General features: G+C 38.2%; 1 protein-coding gene across 15 annotated transcripts in view; it reads left to right on the plus strand.

The window, feature by feature from the left end:
* wnk1b (WNK lysine deficient protein kinase 1b) overlaps positions 1 to 19,844 on the plus strand; it is a 153,239-nt gene that overhangs the window by 70,821 nt on the left and 62,574 nt on the right. For 7 of the 15 annotated variants that reach the window (XM_043709287.1, XM_043709289.1, XM_043709293.1 and 4 more), the window contains exons 8-17: positions 1,933 to 2,102; positions 3,388 to 3,639; positions 5,818 to 7,383; positions 7,891 to 7,998; positions 8,310 to 8,345; positions 12,048 to 12,188; positions 13,394 to 13,666; positions 14,913 to 14,968; positions 15,899 to 16,058; positions 16,172 to 16,288. In XM_043709287.1, the coding sequence (XP_043565222.1) occupies positions 1,933 to 2,102; positions 3,388 to 3,639; positions 5,818 to 7,383; positions 7,891 to 7,998; positions 8,310 to 8,345; positions 12,048 to 12,188; positions 13,394 to 13,666; positions 14,913 to 14,968; positions 15,899 to 16,058; positions 16,172 to 16,288 (2,879 nt within the window). The remainder of the gene's footprint in view (positions 1 to 1,932; positions 2,103 to 3,387; positions 3,640 to 5,817; positions 7,384 to 7,890; positions 7,999 to 8,309; positions 8,346 to 12,047; positions 12,189 to 13,393; positions 13,667 to 14,912; positions 14,969 to 15,898; positions 16,059 to 16,171; positions 16,289 to 19,844) is intronic. The other 8 variants (XM_043709297.1, XM_043709303.1, XM_043709301.1 and 5 more) reach the window with 6 other exon arrangements.

Consider the following 19,844-nt stretch of genomic DNA (forward strand, 5'->3'; position numbering starts at 1 on the left):
ACGCTCTTGGTCTTGAACATTAGAGTGGTCAGAAAATGACTGAATTAAATAAGCTTGTCTCAAGCCTTGCTCAAAACAGTGATTTTGAGTCATTTATAACCCGGATAATGGGAGAAATTCTACTTTGCAATTTTTGTGCAATAGTAAGAAAGAAGTTATTGCTCGACTGATGGAGGCAACAAATGGTTCTTCTGGTAAGCTTTCCTTGTGACAGCAAGGTGTGGTGATTAGGGAGTTCATCTTTTTAAAAAAAAAACCTCTCTTCTCAAAACTTGATAAATATAAATTTTAGACCAGAAAATATTTTGTCAGTTTATTCCTTTGTGTTCTTGAGTTTGGATTTAGATACATTTGTATCTCAGGCTTATTATTTTTACCTTCTGATTTAAGATTTTGCTTTTAAAGATCTCTTTTAGACACAGGATTGTGTAGTGTGTATGTTCAGTGCACAATCTTTACTGCTGAAGTTGAAGAAATATTAACCTTTTATTCTCTTAACTCCTAGAGGAAGTTGCATATTTGTTGCTATTTAGAGTCTTAACTTTGTTTTTTGAATAAGGTAACACTTCTCCCATACAAAGCTAATGCTTTTGCTCATGAGATTTTTGGAAGATACAATATTGACTAGTGTACTTTGCAGAGCGAAAGATAAGCTTAACAGTAATATAAGGAACTTGGGAGCAAAACACACTGTTAAGTGATTATCTTTTTTGGTCTAAAATAAGTTTCTCACTTGGCAGGATCCCAAAAATGATTTCTTTTTTTTTTGGTGTATAGAGGTGACAGCAAAACCACCTTGTCTGAGTGTGTTAAATTTTAAAACAGTTCAAAAGTTTAACACTAAGGAGGTTTACCACTACTGTTGTTAGATTTTTTTTCCCATAAGCTGAATGTATTGGGCTACAGGTGTAATAAAATCTTTGACATATGTCATAGTCACTAGAACCCAAGTAGGGGGTAAGAATAAGGTTAATAGAACCCCAGTCTAACTTTTTTCAATACAGTATATTGTAGCTTTGAAATTTGCAAAAAGATATAGTTTGTAACTAGCTTTAGTAATTTAGTCAAAATAATATAATTCAAGTAATGTATAGTAGTAATGGGTTTCTCAGTACAAAGATATGATTAAGGGCAAAATAGGTAACTTGGTGCCTTGAACCTACTACATAGGAACCTCGATTATCCAAATACCAATTATCTGAAGGAGATCTCTAGGTTCTGATGGAAACGTTACATCAAAGATGTGTTTCCATCAGTGAACGCATGCTGTGTGCTGCTGCAGTCTCCTGAGCGGGGAGCAGATTTTAAAAACTCCGAGCCCCAGAGGAAAGACATTTAATCGATTAACCGAATAATCAACTATCCAAACTAAATAGTGCCCACCCATTGTGTTCAGATAATCGAGGTTGCCCTGTACACTCCTCAAAATCGATCATGGCTGATTTGATTGTCATCTGAACTGCGCACACTCACCTGTTGACAGCAACATTTGATTCTCATGTTAATCAAGAATCTCTATCTCTGTATTATGATAATCCGTGTGTGAGCATCTGTAAGGTGTAGAATTGAAGACCAAACTTTTCAAGAAGTCAGAATGGAGTGGGTGCTTGTCTTTTAACCTTGAGTTGAAAGGAATGTAAACACCATAAAACTGAAGATCAGTGCATTCTGCTTATTGATGAATATGATTGATTTCATTAATTTGAGAGTTGAATTTTAGTTCTGTTGATGCCTTGATACCATACTTTCAAATCAGAAATTCAGCTCCAAAACTATAGTCCAACCTGGATTGTGCATTTATTCTGGATTTCATCAGTTCGTAATGCTGAGCAGATGAATGAAAAATTATTTTGTTAAAAACATATTACACTTTTTATACTGTAACATTTTGGAAGTTCATTTTTGATGCAAAACTGTGTTTTTCTTTTTTAGCTGATGGCACATTTGATAGTGGCCAGAGTTCATCTGGATTTTCAGATTCTCATGGCAGTCAAACTGTTTCCTATGGTTCTGCTCAAGAACAGCACATTTCGAGCCAGACTCCTTCAAATATCCAGGCAGTATCGCAACAGCATGGTAGCCATCAGCAGCATTCTACAGGAGTAAGTATATTGGGCTGGGTACTTTTTTGTAAGCAGTATTTATAACATAGTCTGAGGAAACCTTTTAATGAGAGATTTTATTTATTAAATGTATTTGAAGAGCCTTGGTAATTTATTGAACATTGAATTTAATGAGAAGACCCTTCAACAGGGTTAAATTAACAATTTAAAAAGTTGTTTTGTCATTCATTCTAACATTCAAAAATGACAGACGAGAATTAATGTTAATCAATTTAAAAATAAGTTTGTGAAATTTGAAGTTGTTTTAAATAATTGTCATCATCAGCCTGTACATTGGTAAAGGTGCTGTTTGAAAATTTTTCTTTGTCTGATATGAAATATTTCCAAATTATGGCTGGAGTTTATTTAAGTTTATTTATCTAATTTATGGTTGGGTTATTTTTGAGGTTAGAACTTGCTTACTAACATCAAAAACGCCAGTGGTAACTTCCATCCAGTGGTAACTGTGATGCCTGTGTTATTTAAAAATCTTTGAATAAATTTGTAGAGAATTGGTCAAAACCGTCAGAATATGCTAAGTTCATGATGTTGAAAAATGGAAAATTCAGGAAGATATATTTAAGATACTTTTAGGCCTGATGGTTTAGAGCTTTCTTGGATTGCCAAAAACATAACCTGCTTCTGACATGTTAATTAAATTTTAATGCATTATTGACTGCACATGACATTTTACGGATTCCGACGGCTGCTGATATGCATAAACCTTTTCATCCATCCTCATGCAAGTTGAAATCTACCCTTGAACCTTTGCATTATTTTTTGTTTGAAACGTACCTTTTAATTTTAGTATGGAGTTTGCAGGCTGCTTGCAGTACTTGATTCTTCTATCCAAGAAGTGTACATTGGATCTTTTTTTCTTTTTTGCATTCTTGGATACAATCTGATACTGACCAGTAGTAAACTTAACAGTAGCACTTGCTGGATAAATGTTGGTGTATTGAGACTTGCATAGTACTAAATCTAACCAGTTAATCTGAAAATAGTAGCAGAAATAGCTGCCTCCATATATCTTGTGCAACTAAACTGCACAGTATACCTGGGCATCAAGTCTTAATCAACTAGTTTTCATTTCTTCTAATTTGATGTATTGTGCATCATCACCGAGCAAAACATCTCATTTCATTTCTTTCTAGCTTTCATTTACAAAGCGCCATTATGAATGCTGTCACAAATTATCAGATGTTTTTGTGTACGTTTTGACGTCCAGTTTACTGTGGGTCAGTTGAAAAGTGTTATTTATTCCTTTATTTTTAATTTTTTTTAGCTTCGACGAGGTCGTAGCATGTCTGTATGTGTTCCCCACCTTTCCACCATCCCTGATTCATCCTACATTCCTAGACAGTCCACCACTCCGCCACCGGTCCTCTCTGCTTCTTTCTCCCCATATGTTCGGACTGTCCCTGAAGAAACCTTTGCAGAAAAGCTGTCAAAAGCACTGGAAAGCGTCCTGCCTATGCACTCAGCTCCTCCACGCAAGCTACGCCGCTCCAGTCTCCCGTGTATTAGTTTCAACCCTGTATGTTGTATGTGACTCATGAGGATAAGTTCTCATTAAATACAAACTATTCTGGGCACTAAGTTTTACAGTTAAGATGGGATTTCGTTTTTGTTATAATACCTTATAGTTGCGACTGCTAAATCTGCTATTTTAAAGTGGAAAGTGGATGCAAGTTTGTGATTAAATTGATGTGTATATTTGCTTTCTGAATTCTATTATTAAATTTTTTTCTAAATGGGCAGAATTTTAAACTGGAAAAAATGTAGTCTTGTAAAACTTTTATTCTGTTTAAACAAAGTACTTGGAGCAACTGTTTCCTTCAAGAATTATCCACTTCTTAGAAAACTTGTAGCTTTTCTAACTTTTTATCTGCGATTCTGAACAAATCCACCATTAAATATAGCAGCATATATAGATCATTCATGACCACTGGATACTGAAGCAGTCCATGTCTAAAAGCAGGAAGATATGGACAATATCCAGGCTTTAGCTGAAAGTGTCTATCAACTAATTTTTGCAACATACCAGGAAATGAATTCCAAATGAGGAAGACTCTCCCTATGACATTCAATGGCATTAATATTGCTAATTAAAAGAAAATGTTCATTCAGGAAATGTGGGCTTCACTGGCTTCAACTGCATTTATTATCCATCCCTTGTGTTGGTGAGCTTTCTCTTTAAAATGCTGCAATCTGTTTGGTGTAGATACACCCACAGAGTTCCTGGAGAGAATTCAAGTATGTGAAGGAAATATATCGCCATCCTAAGTCAGGAGGATGATTGGCTTGGTTGGGGAACATGCAGATGTTTGTGTGCTTGTCCTTGTCCTTCTAGATGATGATGACGTGTTTGTAAGGATCCTTAGTGAATTTCTGTAGTGTATCTATTAGATTTGTATATTTGGTTGCTACTATGTTGCATTGGAGGTGGAAGGAATGAATGTTTGCTTATGTGGTTCTGATTCATTGGGGTGCTTTGTTATGAATGGTGTCAAGCTGCTTGTGTGTAGTTGGAGCTTCATTCATCCAGGCAAATGGAAAGTATTTCTTCACAAAACTGACTTATGCCTTGTAGATGGTGGATCAGGGTTTTTGGAATCGGGAGGAGAGTTCCTCACTGTAAGGTTCCTGGTGAATGTTACTTGCCAGCCCTTGATATACCGGCCACTGCATCTCTCACTGTCAGCACCTGATGTTCAGTGGCAACAGTGTGTAACATCCACAAGGTGTGCTGCAGAATTTCATCAAAGCTCCTTCACACCTGCCAAACCCACGACCACTACCATGTAGAAGGGCAAGACTAGCAGAAACATGGAACTCCATCACCTGCAAGTGATTCGAAAACCTGATTTGGAAATATATTGCTGTTTCTTCAGTGTCACTGGGTCCAAATTCCGGAATTCCCTTCTAAACCGAATTATGGGTATACCTACACCAAATGTTCTGCAACAGTTTTTAGAAGGCAGCTCACCACCATCTTAAGTGCAACAAATGCTGGCCACATTACATGAATGAATAACAAAAAACAGGAAATATTTTGATTTAATCTGGAGCCATATTTCCAAAAGATTTATCAAATAATTAGCAGCTAAAATGCAGTTTATCTGCATTGTGGTTGAACTGTAATTTTTTGATAGATATCAGTCATCAGTTTGAAAAATGATAGAACTTTGTCCAATGCATAAGTACTGTTGTCATTGTTTTGCTTCAATGAGTATTATCCACTTAGAATTAAAAAAGTTTGCAGCATATGCTTATCTGATAACCGATTTTAATTGCTGTTGGACTTTGAGAAAAGTGCATAATTAAGTGAAGGAAGGTTAATTTTTATTTTGATACTGTAAAAAGAGGTAAGAGAGGTTCAATTAGTTCTTCCAGTTTGAGGCAACTGGATCAAATCACTTAAATATTTTTTCATAGTGAGTTTTTAGACCTGAGCTTGCAAGTAGTAAATCCCTTTCATTTGCAGTCCCTTTAATCATAGTATTTAGATGTTACTACTTAATGTAAAACTTGTGCCCATTACTGTGTTTAATGCATTCATTCAGTTTTTTTAATCTCTTCTGTGTTTGTCAGATACTTCTGCTATTGCTATTCTGTAATGTAATTCTTAATGAAATTCAAGCTAAAAGCTCATTTTATGATGCATCTTTAATTTTCTCGACTCTGATTTGAGATTTTTGTCTTCATATTAAAGCAGTCCCCATCTCTAGTGCATCCTTGTGGGGGAGTTCCATCACAACCAGAGACTGTTTCATATCCACCTATTCCTGAAAGACCATTTTCTTTCTCTCCACCACCAAGTTTTTCTCTGAAAGTTGCTAATTCTCAACGCCGCAAAAGTACTTCCATCCTGGAAGCTCATACTCACCATTTTCAGCCAATAATAAAGACTGTAGGCCAAAATGCTTTCTCTGGTGATTTTACAAATCGGAATTCTGAAAACTCAGCTATAAAGGGCTTTGTTACTCATCGATTTACTAGTGAACCAATCCACAGTGAAGGTCAAATGCGACTAGAACAAACTCAAGCCTTTGAAAACAAGTTAAGGTTGAGTCAGCTTGAGGAAATTCAACTTCTGTGTAAACCGAAAGTGTATCCATGTTGTATGCAGTTACAGCAAACTACACAGGATCCATATGAGGCTGTAACTAGCAGCAACCTTCCAGCACGTGCACTTCCTTTGAATCAAAGTCTAGCAGAAGTAAACCTAAAGCATCAGCAGGTTTACTCCCAGCCCTTGGATTGTGAGGAATCCCTAAGTGATCAAAATTTGTTGCCACGCCCACTACAAAACCTAACAGGTCATGTGCCTCAAATAGTCGGGATGGCTTCTCCTAAAATACAAACTCCAGTTTCAAACTTACCTTCTCACTTCCAACTGTCACAAGACATGATACAACTGTCACAAGAGCATGGACAGCATTGGAGGATTGGAGAGCCACAGGCAATATTTCCACTGTCAACTCAAGTGTTCCTCCCGGTACAAGAATGTAACGTTGCTCAATGTGAACCTGCAATTACTAGCATTCTCTCAAGAAATACCGTTGGAACTGTGAATACAATGCTGACTGTTCAACATTTGACTGCCCCTCAGTCTGCACCACCTATTCTTGCACAGGCAAATGAGGGTAGAACTGGGTCAATTTTTGACTTTCAAGTTCCTCCAATGCAGATGGAAGGTAATGATGTCCACATTCCTCTTCCGTCATTAACTCAGAGAATTTATCGAAATCGGCGGGCTTCAGTGGATTTAAGCTTAGAGGATACTCAAGGAACTGGATTGTACAGCAGGCTTCAACCAGTGACTGAAGAACAGGTGGTTTATTTCAGTTCTGATGCTCTGGTGCTGCCAGGTGACTTCCTGCAAAGCAGGCAGCCTATGTCAGAGGAATTTCCTCAGCATCTTAGTCCGCAGTGTTCGAGTGACTCTGGTCAATCAACGTCCTCTGAGACCAGAGAGTTCCAGTCACCACCATCTTTTGGTTTCCTGATGCCATACTCCAGTTTAGCATTGCATTGTGAGCAGCAGCAGGTTTTGCCAAAACATGGCATGCGTTATGAAACATTGCAAGGTGTGCCTGTTTCAGTAGCTTCACAGCCACCCATGCTAATGCAGTTCAACACTCAGTCCTTTCTGACAACATCAGGGACAGCTGGCTTGCATCAGCAAGTCATGGAAGGATCCTGGCCCCATCCTGTTACATCCCAGCAGAACTTTGCACTGGATCGAGGTTCTGCAGATGGACACAGTCTACCTTTGGTACTTGAGTTTCAAGTGTTCATGCCTTTTGCTGAAATCTGTTTAGTCTTTTACAAGGCAAAACTGATCACTGGAAAAGAAAATGCATAGCAGCCTGCAAATTAGGAATAGTTTCTGTTGTTTCATGACTTGCATAAATCAGTCATTTTGTTTTGAGTAAGAGCTTCTGTAGGTTCTGTAGATTTTAAAATATATTCAGTTCAATTAAATATTGCAATTTAAGATTGTTACATTGACTTTTTTTGAGCTACATCAGTGAGGAGGAATATCTTAATTATTTATCAGCAATAGCTCATTTAAACTGTCACTATTTCTATGAATCTAATTGACTTAATCACTCAATTGGTGTAGAATATTGCTGATTATCGGAAGAAATGATTGCATTCAACTTAAAATTACCAACTTAAAATGCCTGATTAACTTTTAATTCAGGATACATTGTCTTCCTTTTCAACGGCTGCATAATATTTGTGTCATAAATTAATTCTGTCATATCTAAATATCAAGCAGGTGCAAATGCAGAGCCAGCCACCACCTACGAGTCTTCCTTTGACTGTGTCAAATCAGCAGGCAGCCCCTCCACCTCCAGCAGGATCCGTACAGCAGACAAACAAGGTAATAATCAGGTATTACAAGATGTTTAAAATTGAATTTTGTGCTAGAAACTGAGATTCAGCAAATCTGGTAGTAGATGGGCAAATTATTAATGTTGTTGACTAATCATCCTGTTTGATTTTTGTAGATGAATATTAACTGAGAAATTCAGAATCACGTGATGGAAGTTTTGATTATCTGGCATTTTGCTTTTTATTTCCTGATCAAACACTTTTTCTTTTCTTTAGCCAACTTGAATTTGTGGTTACATTTATAGGACTCTCTTTTAGCTTGTGCTGTATCTCATCCTTTGTTATGTTTATTTCTTGTAGTTTGGCAGTTACTGCACCCCAACGTATCTTCCACAGGTAGAGAATTTCATTCTTCTTTTGATCAATTCCTCTCCCCTTGTGTGATGTGTGCACAGTTTTTGCACTCACATTTGTGCTGTGCAACGTAGAATCCATGCTTCAAGTTGGTTATTTTCTTTTTGTCATAAAACAACAAATGTTTCTTTGTTTTAAAGAAGTTGCTTACTGTACTAAGAATGTAAATTCAGATTGATAGGCTCAAGTTGTAGAATGTCTGTTAATTGCAGGGCAGTCTTCTTTATGGATGCGTGCCAGGTAAGTACATTAATTTCTAGGTAACTTCTAAGTGTGTGAAAGTTTTAATTTTTAATGAATTTACAGACTTCCAGTATCACTGATGTGGAAGGAGGGCATTCACCTATAATGCTTGCACTGGCTACGTTATATTTTCCATATATCGCTGCACACTACTTCTGTCAAAGTAATCATCCAATGCCATTTTGAATGCCTTAATTGAACCTGCCTCCACCACATTTCCATTTGATGCATACCCTAACTAATTGCTGTGTTAAAGTTTTTTTTTCTCATATCACTCTTGCTTTATTTGTACATCACTTTAAATATATGTCCTGTAGGTTTTTTTTGTATGAACAAGAACAGCTTCTTCCTATCTAATCTGCCCACCCACTCATGATTTGGAAAACTTCCACAAATTTCCTTTTAGCTGCTTTATCTCCAAGGAGAGCATTCCCAACCTCTTCACTCTATCCTCATAACTGAAGTTTCTTATTCCTGAAACCATTCGTATAAGTTGCTTCTGCACACTCTCCAATGCATTTGCATCTTTCCCATAATATGGTATGCACACCTGTGTGCAATATTTCAGTCAAGGTCTGACAGTTTTCTCGCACAAGTTGAACATCACCTGTTTGCTGTTACATTCTTTGCCCCCATTTATAAAACAAAGAACACTGTGTTTTCTTAACTGCTCTCTCCGCCTGTCCTGCCACCTTCAACAATCTGTGCACATATACATCCTGTGCTTGTGGAACCCTTTCAGAATTGTATCCCTGAATTTACATTGTGCTTCAATGTTCTTACAACCAAAGTACGTGACCTCTCACTTCTCTGCATTGAGCCTTATCTGCCACTTATGTGCCAAGTCCACCAACTTGTCAGTGTCCTTTTGGAGTTTCACACACTCCTCCTCAATTTACAAATCTTCCAAGTTTACTGTCTATCTTTGAGCTCTCAAACTTTGAAATTGACCCCTGCACACAAGATCCAGATAATTAATGTATAACAGGAATGGCAAAGTTCCATATACTGACCCTTGGGGAATTCCACTGTATCGCTTCCTCCAGCCTGAAAAATACCTATTAACCTTTACTCAATTTCCTCAGCCAACTTTGCTGCTGTCCCTTTTGGATCATAACCTATAACTTTCCTCACCAGTTTGTGTGGTGCTGTATCAAACGACTTCTGGAAATCCATGTTTTCTGCATGAATAGTGTTGCCCTCATCTCCCCTTTCTATTACTTGTTGGGAAAAAGAAATCTTTGTGCTGACTGTTCCTAATCAACCCACCTTTTTTCTATGTGACTACTGATTCCATCCTGAGCTCAAATTCCATTAGTGGCTTCTGCAGTCTAAAGTTGAATCAGTCGATTTAGTGAAAAAAATCTCCCTTTCTCATGTTACTGCTGAAAATTCCCATATAGGAAAAAAAGCTAAGTGTTGTTCAGTTATTAGGTATGATTTGAGTAACATGCCGAACAACTGATCTGCTCTGAAAATGAGCTGCTTAATTGTAATATGTATTAAACATCTGTTTATTTATTATTAGACTTTTTCAGACTAAGTTTTTGTTTTGGTTTACATTTTGATAGTTTAGCTGTGGACATAACTCCATGTGTGGGTTCCAGACTTTATTTTGTTTACTGTCAGTTTTTAGAAAATGATTTGATTATGTTTTTCATTTGTATTTGACCTGAGTGTAATATTAAAGGAGAAAATGTGTTGCTGGAAAAGCGCAGCAGGTCAGGCAGCATCCAAGGAACAGGAGAATCGACGTTTCGGGCATAAGCCCTCCTGAAGAAGGGCTTATGCCTGAAACGTCGATTCTCCTGATTCTTGGATGCTGCTGACCTGCTGCGCTTTTCCAGCAACACATTTTCAACTCTGATCTCCAGCATCTGCAGTCCTCATTTTCTCCTGTAATATTAAAGCAGCCTAACAAAGTTAGAGTGAGTGCGAATCTGGCGTGGAAAAACTGTCTACTGCTTGGATTCGTACCTGACTCCAAGGAAGATGGTTGTGGTTGTTGGTCAGTCGTATCAAATCCAGGAAATTGAGTCAAGCTTGATACTCAATGGTTTTATCATTGCTGAATTCCCCACTATCAACATCCTGGCTATTGCTATTGAACAGAATAGCTAAATGTTCTGGCTACAAGAATGTGTGAGAGGCTAAGAATTTTGCAGTGTATAATTCATATCTGGACTCCCCAAAGCCTGTCCACCATTTTCAGCTATATGTTGGAATGTTCTCTAATTGGATGAGTGCAGTTCCAACACACTTGACAAGTTCACACAATTCAGGACAAAACAGTCCACTTGATTAATATCATATACCAACAATTGCTCCATCATCCATTAATGTACTGTAGCAGCATTGTGCACCATCTATAAGATGCAAGGCAGAAATTAATCAAGTCTCCTTTAGCACCTTCCAAACCCACAACCATTACCATCTAGAAGGACAAGAAAGTAAGTATGAGAGAATGCCACCACTCCATGTCCTACTCCAAGCCGCATTCCATCCTGGTTTGGAGATGTGTCACTGCTGCTTTGCTGGGTCAAAATCTTGGAGCTCCTTCCTGAACAGCACTGTCTTCCTGCACTACATAGTTGGCAGTGGTCAAGAAGAAAGCTGATTACCCATCTCCAGTTGGTGGTAATAAATAATGGCCCAGCCTGTGAAGCCATATTACTTGAAAGAATTAAAAATGCAGAATACTGGTTTGTTGAGAATTCTTTAAGGTGATCAGCTGCATGGATAGCTTGACAACATCCAGTTGCAGTGATCTTAGAAATCACTGTTAAAGAACATTGCAATCAGTTGAATGCCTAGCCATTTGAAGTCAAATTAAGTTGATGGCTAAAGCTGTGTGTGACTTGCTTTGAGTTCACCCGTGAGACCCCTTTTCTGCTGACTGCTAAACCTAGACTGATAACATGGTCCACAATTGCTGAGGAGTATCAAATAAAATTCTGCTTCTGCTGTGTGGGCATGAATGGAGGAGTAGAACTTTCTAACGTTGTACACAATCTTAGTCCCTTGCATGTCTGTTTCATACTTGGATGCTGCTGTCAGGGAGTTTGAGCTAAAACGGAAGAATGCCTTCATTGCTGAAAATATCTTGAGTTTGCCGACTCTGATGTTGCATGCGTTTTAGCTTGATAGAGAAGATTGCCTGACCATGCAGAAAGTGTTTTGTTAAAAGATTGCTGAAAAGTGGTCCCATTGGCGCTTCAATAATTTATTTATATATATATATATAAAACAATATAACAAAAGAAAAATATATAAAAATAAAAATATATATATATAAATATTAATTGTAATTTGATCTCCTTTCCAAGTTTGGTTAAATCTGTTTAAGATTAACATTCTGGTTAAAGTATGCACTTAAGCCATTTGGTAAAACTTGCTTGCAAATATTATAAATACCACATTTTTCTCTCTTTAATTACCCAGACGGCACCACAGCAGCCTGTGCAGTATTCACTTCCACAAATGGTATCCAGTAGTTCAGTTCCAGGTCAAATAATTCCTCAACCCCAGGTTCTGCCTATCAGTCAAATGCATACTGCTCAGCAGGCTCCTACTTCAACACAGGTAAAACATTGAATCACTGAATCGTGCCTTCTTCATTGTTTGTCCAGATTAAGGTATATTTTCCCAGGCTATCTACATGATTCCTCAAATAATCAGTCTGAAGCATTCAACTGAGTAAATAATGAAAATTGCTTTTAAATTAGGAAGTTTTTATTTTAACTGTTAGTAACTTGAAGTATGTCTAATTATTTGTTTTAATCCCTTGCTCACCTTTCAAAGAATCATTGTTGTTGTTAAGCAGGATTGTCCAACTTAATGAGATAACAGACTTCAGTTCTTTTTCTCAGCCCAGTAAACAATTTTCAGGAAATGGTATTAAAGGCCCTTGAAAGGGGAACTCTTTTTTTTTTGTTGTTGTTTCTAAGCTGTATTCATAATATCAGTGTCTCCCACAATAAAAATCATGCTTCTCGTGTTCTCCTGTCCTGTCAAGATCTTGTTTCAATAAGATGTCCTCTCATTTCCCTCTCATCCAATGAACATGAGCCACATCTTTTCAGTCGTTCTTCAGGAGCTAAGTCCTTCATTCCAAGAATGAGTTAACTAAATCTTATGCAGCTATATCCTTTTTTAAATAAGGAGACCAAAACTGCACACTAATCCAGATGTGGTTCCACCACTACCATGTACTACTACAGTGGAATTTGCTGATTTGGATATTTGATTACCTTTGCAATCAATGCTGCCTTCTATCCATCTGAATTTTACTGTTGTTTAAAAAAAATGTAATCAATGAGATAAATGGTCGCAATGGAGGATATTTTACTGTAGGGGAACATTTAAAAAATATACTTTTTAAAAATATACTTGAACAAAATACTCATTTGTATTGGCTTTTTTGACTTCGATAACTAAAATACTGCATTTGTATAATTTTAAGAATTCACTAATTTATTGCCAACTCAAATAAAAGAAGTGCATTTACTTAGGCTTTGAGCTACCTTTTTGCACCGAGAAGAGAACAGAAGTTGGATGATGTCTCCTCTTCACATTTACATCATTAATTGTTGTGTGGCAAGATGTAATGATATGGGCCATTTGTTTTGCTTCATTTCATAAGGAATACAAGATTTTAAGCTACGGAAAGCTTTAAGTGCTAGTTTTTCATGCTATTTATTCCCCTGCAAGAAGAATAAATTTTGCAGTTCTGTATGTTGTACCAAGCTTTTAGTTGTTCTGATTGTTTACTTTAATATCTTTGACAGAATTACTCCACCCAGTTGCCAATTGTTACTCCTAGCCCTGTAAAGTCTTCTGGGAGTGTCCAGTCCACTATCGTCTCACCACCACTTCCAGTTTCCATGGATGTTGTCTCTCAGCCTGTTACACAAGCATCATATCACATTGGTCTTGCTGCAGGCATGGCTCAAACCTATATTGAATCTCCACCACCTGGACAAACAAGATTACTACAGCCTTGTGCCTCCACTGTTCAGCAGAACCAGACAGGACAATTACAGACACAGGCATCCCAAGAGGTATTTTGATGCATAGGCATGCAATTATTAAAGAAATGAAAGCAATATTTATCTGCCTCCTACCTGAATTTATTTATTTTTGGAAGTGAGTGCATCTACTATATATCAAAATATCAGATTTGGCTCCACTTTCATGATTTGCACAAGTGATTTGGCAATTTCTTTGACTGCAGAGTTGTGTGCAGCTTCAGGTTCATTGTCATTGCCACACATTTATCCAACTCCTACAGAACAACTTGAGGAAATTAGTGCAACTGATTTTAGGTGGGTGTTACCAAATCCGAAATTGAGGACCAATTTGGATTTTCCAAAGGGAAGAGATGAGTTGGTGATTTCCTGAAGCATAATGAGAAGATGTGGTATTATTTGGACTAAGGGATACAGTGTGAGGGAGTGGATGGGGAAGAGACAAGTGATGAGGAAAGAAATAATAATAGCTATATTTTCCCCACTGTATCTATTGCAAATGCCATTGATTGATATGATGGTTTCTTCCCCTCCATGTCATGCACCAAAAAGGCATAAGGGGAAAAGTGAAGAATAGGAAGAATAAGAAACAACACCAAGAGGAAATTTACACATTAATGTGCATTAAAAGTTTTTAGCACTTGTTAAAAAACAAGCTGTGAATGCATGTATTTTCTGTTCTGAAATATCACTTATAGTCTCTTGTTTTTTAGTTGATCCTTTTAATATGTAATGTGTACATTCATTATGGAGTTAAATATTGTTAAATTTTCTTGCCCAAGCAATTGCCTGTAACAATGTAGTTATTTTGCCACTACATAACTAGCTGCCCATTATTCCACAAAGTCGGAAGAGTATACTACATGGGCATGAGTAGACTATGTAGTCCTTTGAGTCTTCATCTTTTAAGTAGCATGGCCTGTCTTCTAATTTCATCTCTGTTCTTCTCTGTTTTTCAAATGTAATTTCAAATGCTATTCAGATATTTATGCTTCCACTCACCCTAGGTTGAAGAATTCTTGCCCTTTGTCTGCTTTCCTTCCACTCCTTTATCCCTTGCTGACATCCGGGCTGTTAAAGTAGTGAAGTGAAGTGCTTGGCATTGGCTTCTTTTGAGCAGTACCATAGGGAAGGCAAAACTGATCATGAGTGATGTTACTGCTTCAGAATTTGAGAAGGAAAAGCAATATGTGGCATTATTAGAAGAAAATGTTCATTTTTGTTCAATTGGGTTTTGGTTATTAATACTCGTTAACACTGATTTTAATTATATTTCTAGGGGACCCAGGCTCCAATGCAGGCGGAACAGTTGCAGTTATGCTCATCTGTGGACAGGTGATTTTAAAACTGATTAGGAATACATAATATGAGAGTGCATTTTTCTTTTGAGCTTTACACACAACACACATTGGGCAACGTAATGTGATAAAATAGCAAAACTTTATCTCTGGAGATAAGGGATGCCGGGAGAGGGAGATCTGCTTAAGTTGTAAAGTATATTGATTAGATCCCATCTAGAGGACTACATTTAGTTCTGTACACTGCAACTCAGGAAAGATGTATGAACTTACAATTTAGAAGCAGAAGCAGGCCACTTGCCTCTTAAACCATGTTCCACCATTTCAGAAGATCAAGGCTGATCTGCCTGTGCTCTGAATTCCACAGTCCCATCCATCCAAGCAACCTTGGACTCTTATTAGGCAAGGGAATCAATCCACCTGTCTTTAAAATTATTAAATGTTTGCCTCCACTGCCTTATGAGGGTCAGTGACTTGGTCTTTCCTGTGAAGTGACTTGGGGGAGTGTCCCTACCACTAATGCATGATAGGAGCCTAGCAGTAAAATCTAACTTGTGAATTTTTGTTGTAGCAAGAAAATTAGCATTTAGATTTAAAAATGTCAAATAACAAGGAAGAGTATTTATAACTATAAAACCATGAGAACTTTCTATATCATTCATGAATTTCTAGAAGTGTTTTTAAAACTGGAAAGTAATATCTACATAATTGGAATATGAAATTAAAGCACACTTTTCTAGGAATGCTGTTCAAGGTCCCATTAGTGAAACCTGATGTTGAAAGCCTTTAAATGTGGATCTTTTATCAGAATATGGTCCATTCCGATGAAACGTCTGCGTGAAAGTTAATTAAAGATTGACTTTTTTGGATGCTCACATCCTGTGCATTTGGACCATTCTCTAATTTAGATGTGTAATACTCCCAAAACTGTGTTTGAAGATGAATCTAATTATTTTGGGATTTCCAGTGCTCACTCAGATGTTGCTTCTGGGATGAGCGATGGTAATGAAGGCCTTCCAGCAAGTGGAAGACATGAAGGGAGATCAGCAAAGCGGCATTATCGTAAATCTGTAAGGAGTCGTTCACGTCATGAAAAATCATCTAGACCAAAGCTACGAATTCTAAACGTAAGCGTCCATTGTATTAGGTACTTAGGATAAGAGTTTCAGCGTTTCATGAAGGCTTTTTATAAATCTTGCCCAACTTGAGTACAATGTACACATTATACTTTTATTTTTAGGTTTCAAATAAAGGAGACAGAGTTGTGGAATGCCAACTGGAAACGCACAATCGAAAAATGGTTACTTTTAAATTTGATTTGGATGGTGACAATCCAGTAGAGATAGCTTTTATTATGGTGAGTAAAATTCGATTTGAGGACTAATATCTGTGCTGTCAAATAAAGTGCTGTTTGTGGTGAATGTTATGATTCCAACTGATGTAATTAGTTGCCAATTCAGATCCCAACTGAAATTTTTTGTTTTTGTTTTTAGTAAGGTGACCTTTCATTGAGATATAAGCACAGAGTGCTGCAGGTTTGGTTTTAACAATAAAAAAGTTTATTCTGCAAAAGAAATTAAAATAAAATGGAAAACAAAATTTATTTGCACACAATATATGTTTGGATTTCAGAACATAAGAGTATAAATAGAATTATTTTCAGAGCACTTATTTCTTTCCTCTAATCAACTTGCCCAGTGATGTAATTATACACTTCTGAACCAGGTGGTCTTGAACCCAGAATTCCTGTCCAGTGATAACAACACTACCACTGCACCACAAGAGGCATTAATGATTGCTTAGAAAGTCATATATCCAAATTTGTGGATGACAAGTTAAGCAACATTGTGAACAGTGTAGATAATGGTATTAAATTACAAAGGGATTTTGATAGATTAAATGAATGAGCCAGAGCTGTGGTAGATTTCAGTGTAAGCAAGAGTGAGGTTATCCATTTAGGACTGAAGAAGGATAGATCAGGGTACTTTCTAGATGGTATGAAGTTAAATACAGTAGATGTCCAAAGAGACTTGGGTATTTAGGTGCATGGATATTTAAAATGTCACAAACGGGTGCAGAAAATATTCAACAAAGCTAATGGAATAATTGTGAAGGACATAGCTGAGGAGATCATGGAAACATCACTGGAGTCAGGGAGGATCCCAGAGGACTGAAAAATGGCAAATGCAATACCCTTGGTTTTAGAATAGTGGGAGGCATACGATGGAAAATTATAGGCTGATTAGATTGACCTCTGTTGTTAGTAAGATTTTAGACTTCATTAAGTATGAGATTGCAGGATACTTGGAAGTACATGGTAAAATACGGCAAAGTCAGCATGGCTTTGGGGGAAGTCATGCCTGACAAGAGTTCTTAGAGAAGGTAACAAGCAAGTTGGGCAAAGGAAAGCCAGTGATGTGATCTGCTTGGATTTCCAGAAAGCTTTTCACAAAATGCTGCATAGGCTGCTAAGTAAAATAGGAGAAAGTGAGGACTGCAGATGCTGGGGATCAGAGCTTAAAAATATGTTGCTGGAAAAGCGCAGCAGGTCAGGCAGCATCAAAGGAGAAGGAGAATCGACGTTTCGGGCATAAGCCCTTCTTCAGGAATGAGGAGGGTGTGCCAAGCAGGCTAAGATAAAATGTAGGGAGGAGGGACTTGGGGGAGGGGTGTTGGGAATGCGATAGGTGGAAGGAGGTTAAGGTGAGGGTGATAGGCCGGAGAGGGGGTGGGGGCGGAGAGGTCGGGAAGAAGATTGCAGGTCAAGAAGGCGGTGTTGAATCTGAGGGTTGGGACTGAGAAAAGGTGGGGGAAGGGGAAATGAAGCTGGAGAAATCCGCATTCATCCCCTGTGGCTGGAGGGTTCCGAGGCGGAAGATGAGTCGCTCTTCCTCCAGGCGTCATGTTGCCATGGTCTGGCGATGGAGGAGGCCAAGGACCTGCATGTCCTTGGCGGAGTGGGAGGGGGAGTTAGTGTTCAGCCACGGGGCGGTTGGGTTGGTTGGTGCGGGTGTCCCAGAGGTGTTCTCTGAAACGTTCCGCAAGTAGGCAGCCTGTCTCCCCAATATAGAGGAGGCCACATCGGGTGCAGCGGATGCAGTAAATGATGTGTGTGGAGGTGCTAACTGAAATAACAGCCTGTGGTGTTTGGGGCAAGGTACTGGCATACATAGAGGATTGGCTGACTGGCAGAAGACATAGAGTATGGATAAAGAGGTCTTTTTCATGATTGTAGCCAGTGACGAGGGGAGTTCCACAGGGATCAGTATTGGGATCATAACTATTCATGTTATACATTTAACAGTCTGGGTGAAAGAACTGAAGATATTGTTGCTAGGTTTGTCGATGACACAAAGATGGAGAGACAGGTTGTGTTGAGCAAGTGGGGAGGCTGCAGAGACACTTGGACAGGCTAGGGGAGTGGGCACAGGAATGACAGATGGAATATCATGTGGGAAAGTTTAAGGTTATGCATTTTGGCTTTGACTATTTTCTAATTGGGGAAAGGCTTCAGAAATCTGACGCATAAAGGGATTTGCCAGTCCTAGTTCAGGATCTATTAAGGTTAACAAGCAGATTCAGTTGGCAGTTAGGAAGGCAAATGCAATGTTAGTATTTGTTTTGAGAGGGCTAGAATATAAAAGGAGGGATGCCCTGTGGAGTCTGTATAACACTCTGGTCAGACTGCATTTGGACTATTGAGTAATTTTGGGCCATGTATCTAAGAAAATGTGCTGATGTTGGAGGGGGGCCAGAGGAGGTTCACAAGAATGGTCCTGGGAATGCAGGGGTTGTGGAGGTAGAGGACTTTTAGTCTATACTCGATGGAGTTTAGATGGAAGAGGTGGAGATCTCATTGAAATTTACAGGATACTTAGAGGCCTGGATAGAATAGACATGGGGAAGATATTTCTATTAGTAGGCGAGACTAAGACCTGAGATGTGAAGGGATAACCTTTTAGAAATGAAATGAGAATTTCTTCAGCCAGAAGGTGGTGACTCTGGAACACATTGCCACAGAAGGTTATGAAGGCCAAGTTACCGAGTTTATTTAAGACCGAGCTAGATCCTTAGTAAGGGTAGAAAGTAGGAGAAATGGGTTGAGAAACACATTGACCGTGATCGAATGGTTGAGTAGACTCAATGGGCTAAATGTTCCAAATCAAGGAGTACAAGTATGTAGAAGCTACGCTGCAGATGTACAAAACCCTGGTTAGAGTCCCTGGCCCCCCACCCCCTGAGTACTGAGAGTCGATCTGGGCATCACATTTTAGAAGGATATATTTGTCTCTAAACATAGGTTTAGAAGAACGATAGCTGAATTACAGAGGTTAAGTTGTGAGGAGTGATTATCAAAATTAAGCCTGTTTTCTCCAGAATTTAGAAGGTTAAAGGGTAATCTGCTCAAAGTCTTCAAGGTATTAACAGGAAAAGACAGGATAGACAAATAACTTCTTCCACTGGTTGAGGATTCCAAAATCAGGAGACAGAGTCTGAGAATTTGTGCCCAGACCATTCAGGATAGATATTAGAAAGCACTTCTATGCGCACAGGATGGTAGTGGTTTGAAGCTCTCTTCCGTAAATGACAATGGATGTAAAATCAATCTTTAATTTTAAATAAGAGATAGAAAATTTGCTTGTTAAGTAATATGGGCCAAAGGCAGCTGTATGAAGTTTGGCCACAGATCAGTTATGATTTCATAGAATGGCAGTACAGGTTCAAGGAGCTGAATGACTGACACATGTTCCAATGTTCTCTACATTAGTTGAGATGGGAAACCTCACCCTTTTAAAGTGTTTGGTTGAGCACTTGCCTTAACATTCACAGTTGTTGGCTAAGTGTTGGAAAGTGAGACTGTGTAAATTAACTATAGTTTTTGTTGGTGTAGATTTGATAGGCCGACGAGCCTC

This window comes from Chiloscyllium plagiosum, chromosome 19 (assembly GCF_004010195.1).
Source record: "Chiloscyllium plagiosum isolate BGI_BamShark_2017 chromosome 19, ASM401019v2, whole genome shotgun sequence".
Taxonomy (NCBI): Eukaryota; Metazoa; Chordata; class Chondrichthyes; order Orectolobiformes; family Hemiscylliidae; genus Chiloscyllium; species Chiloscyllium plagiosum.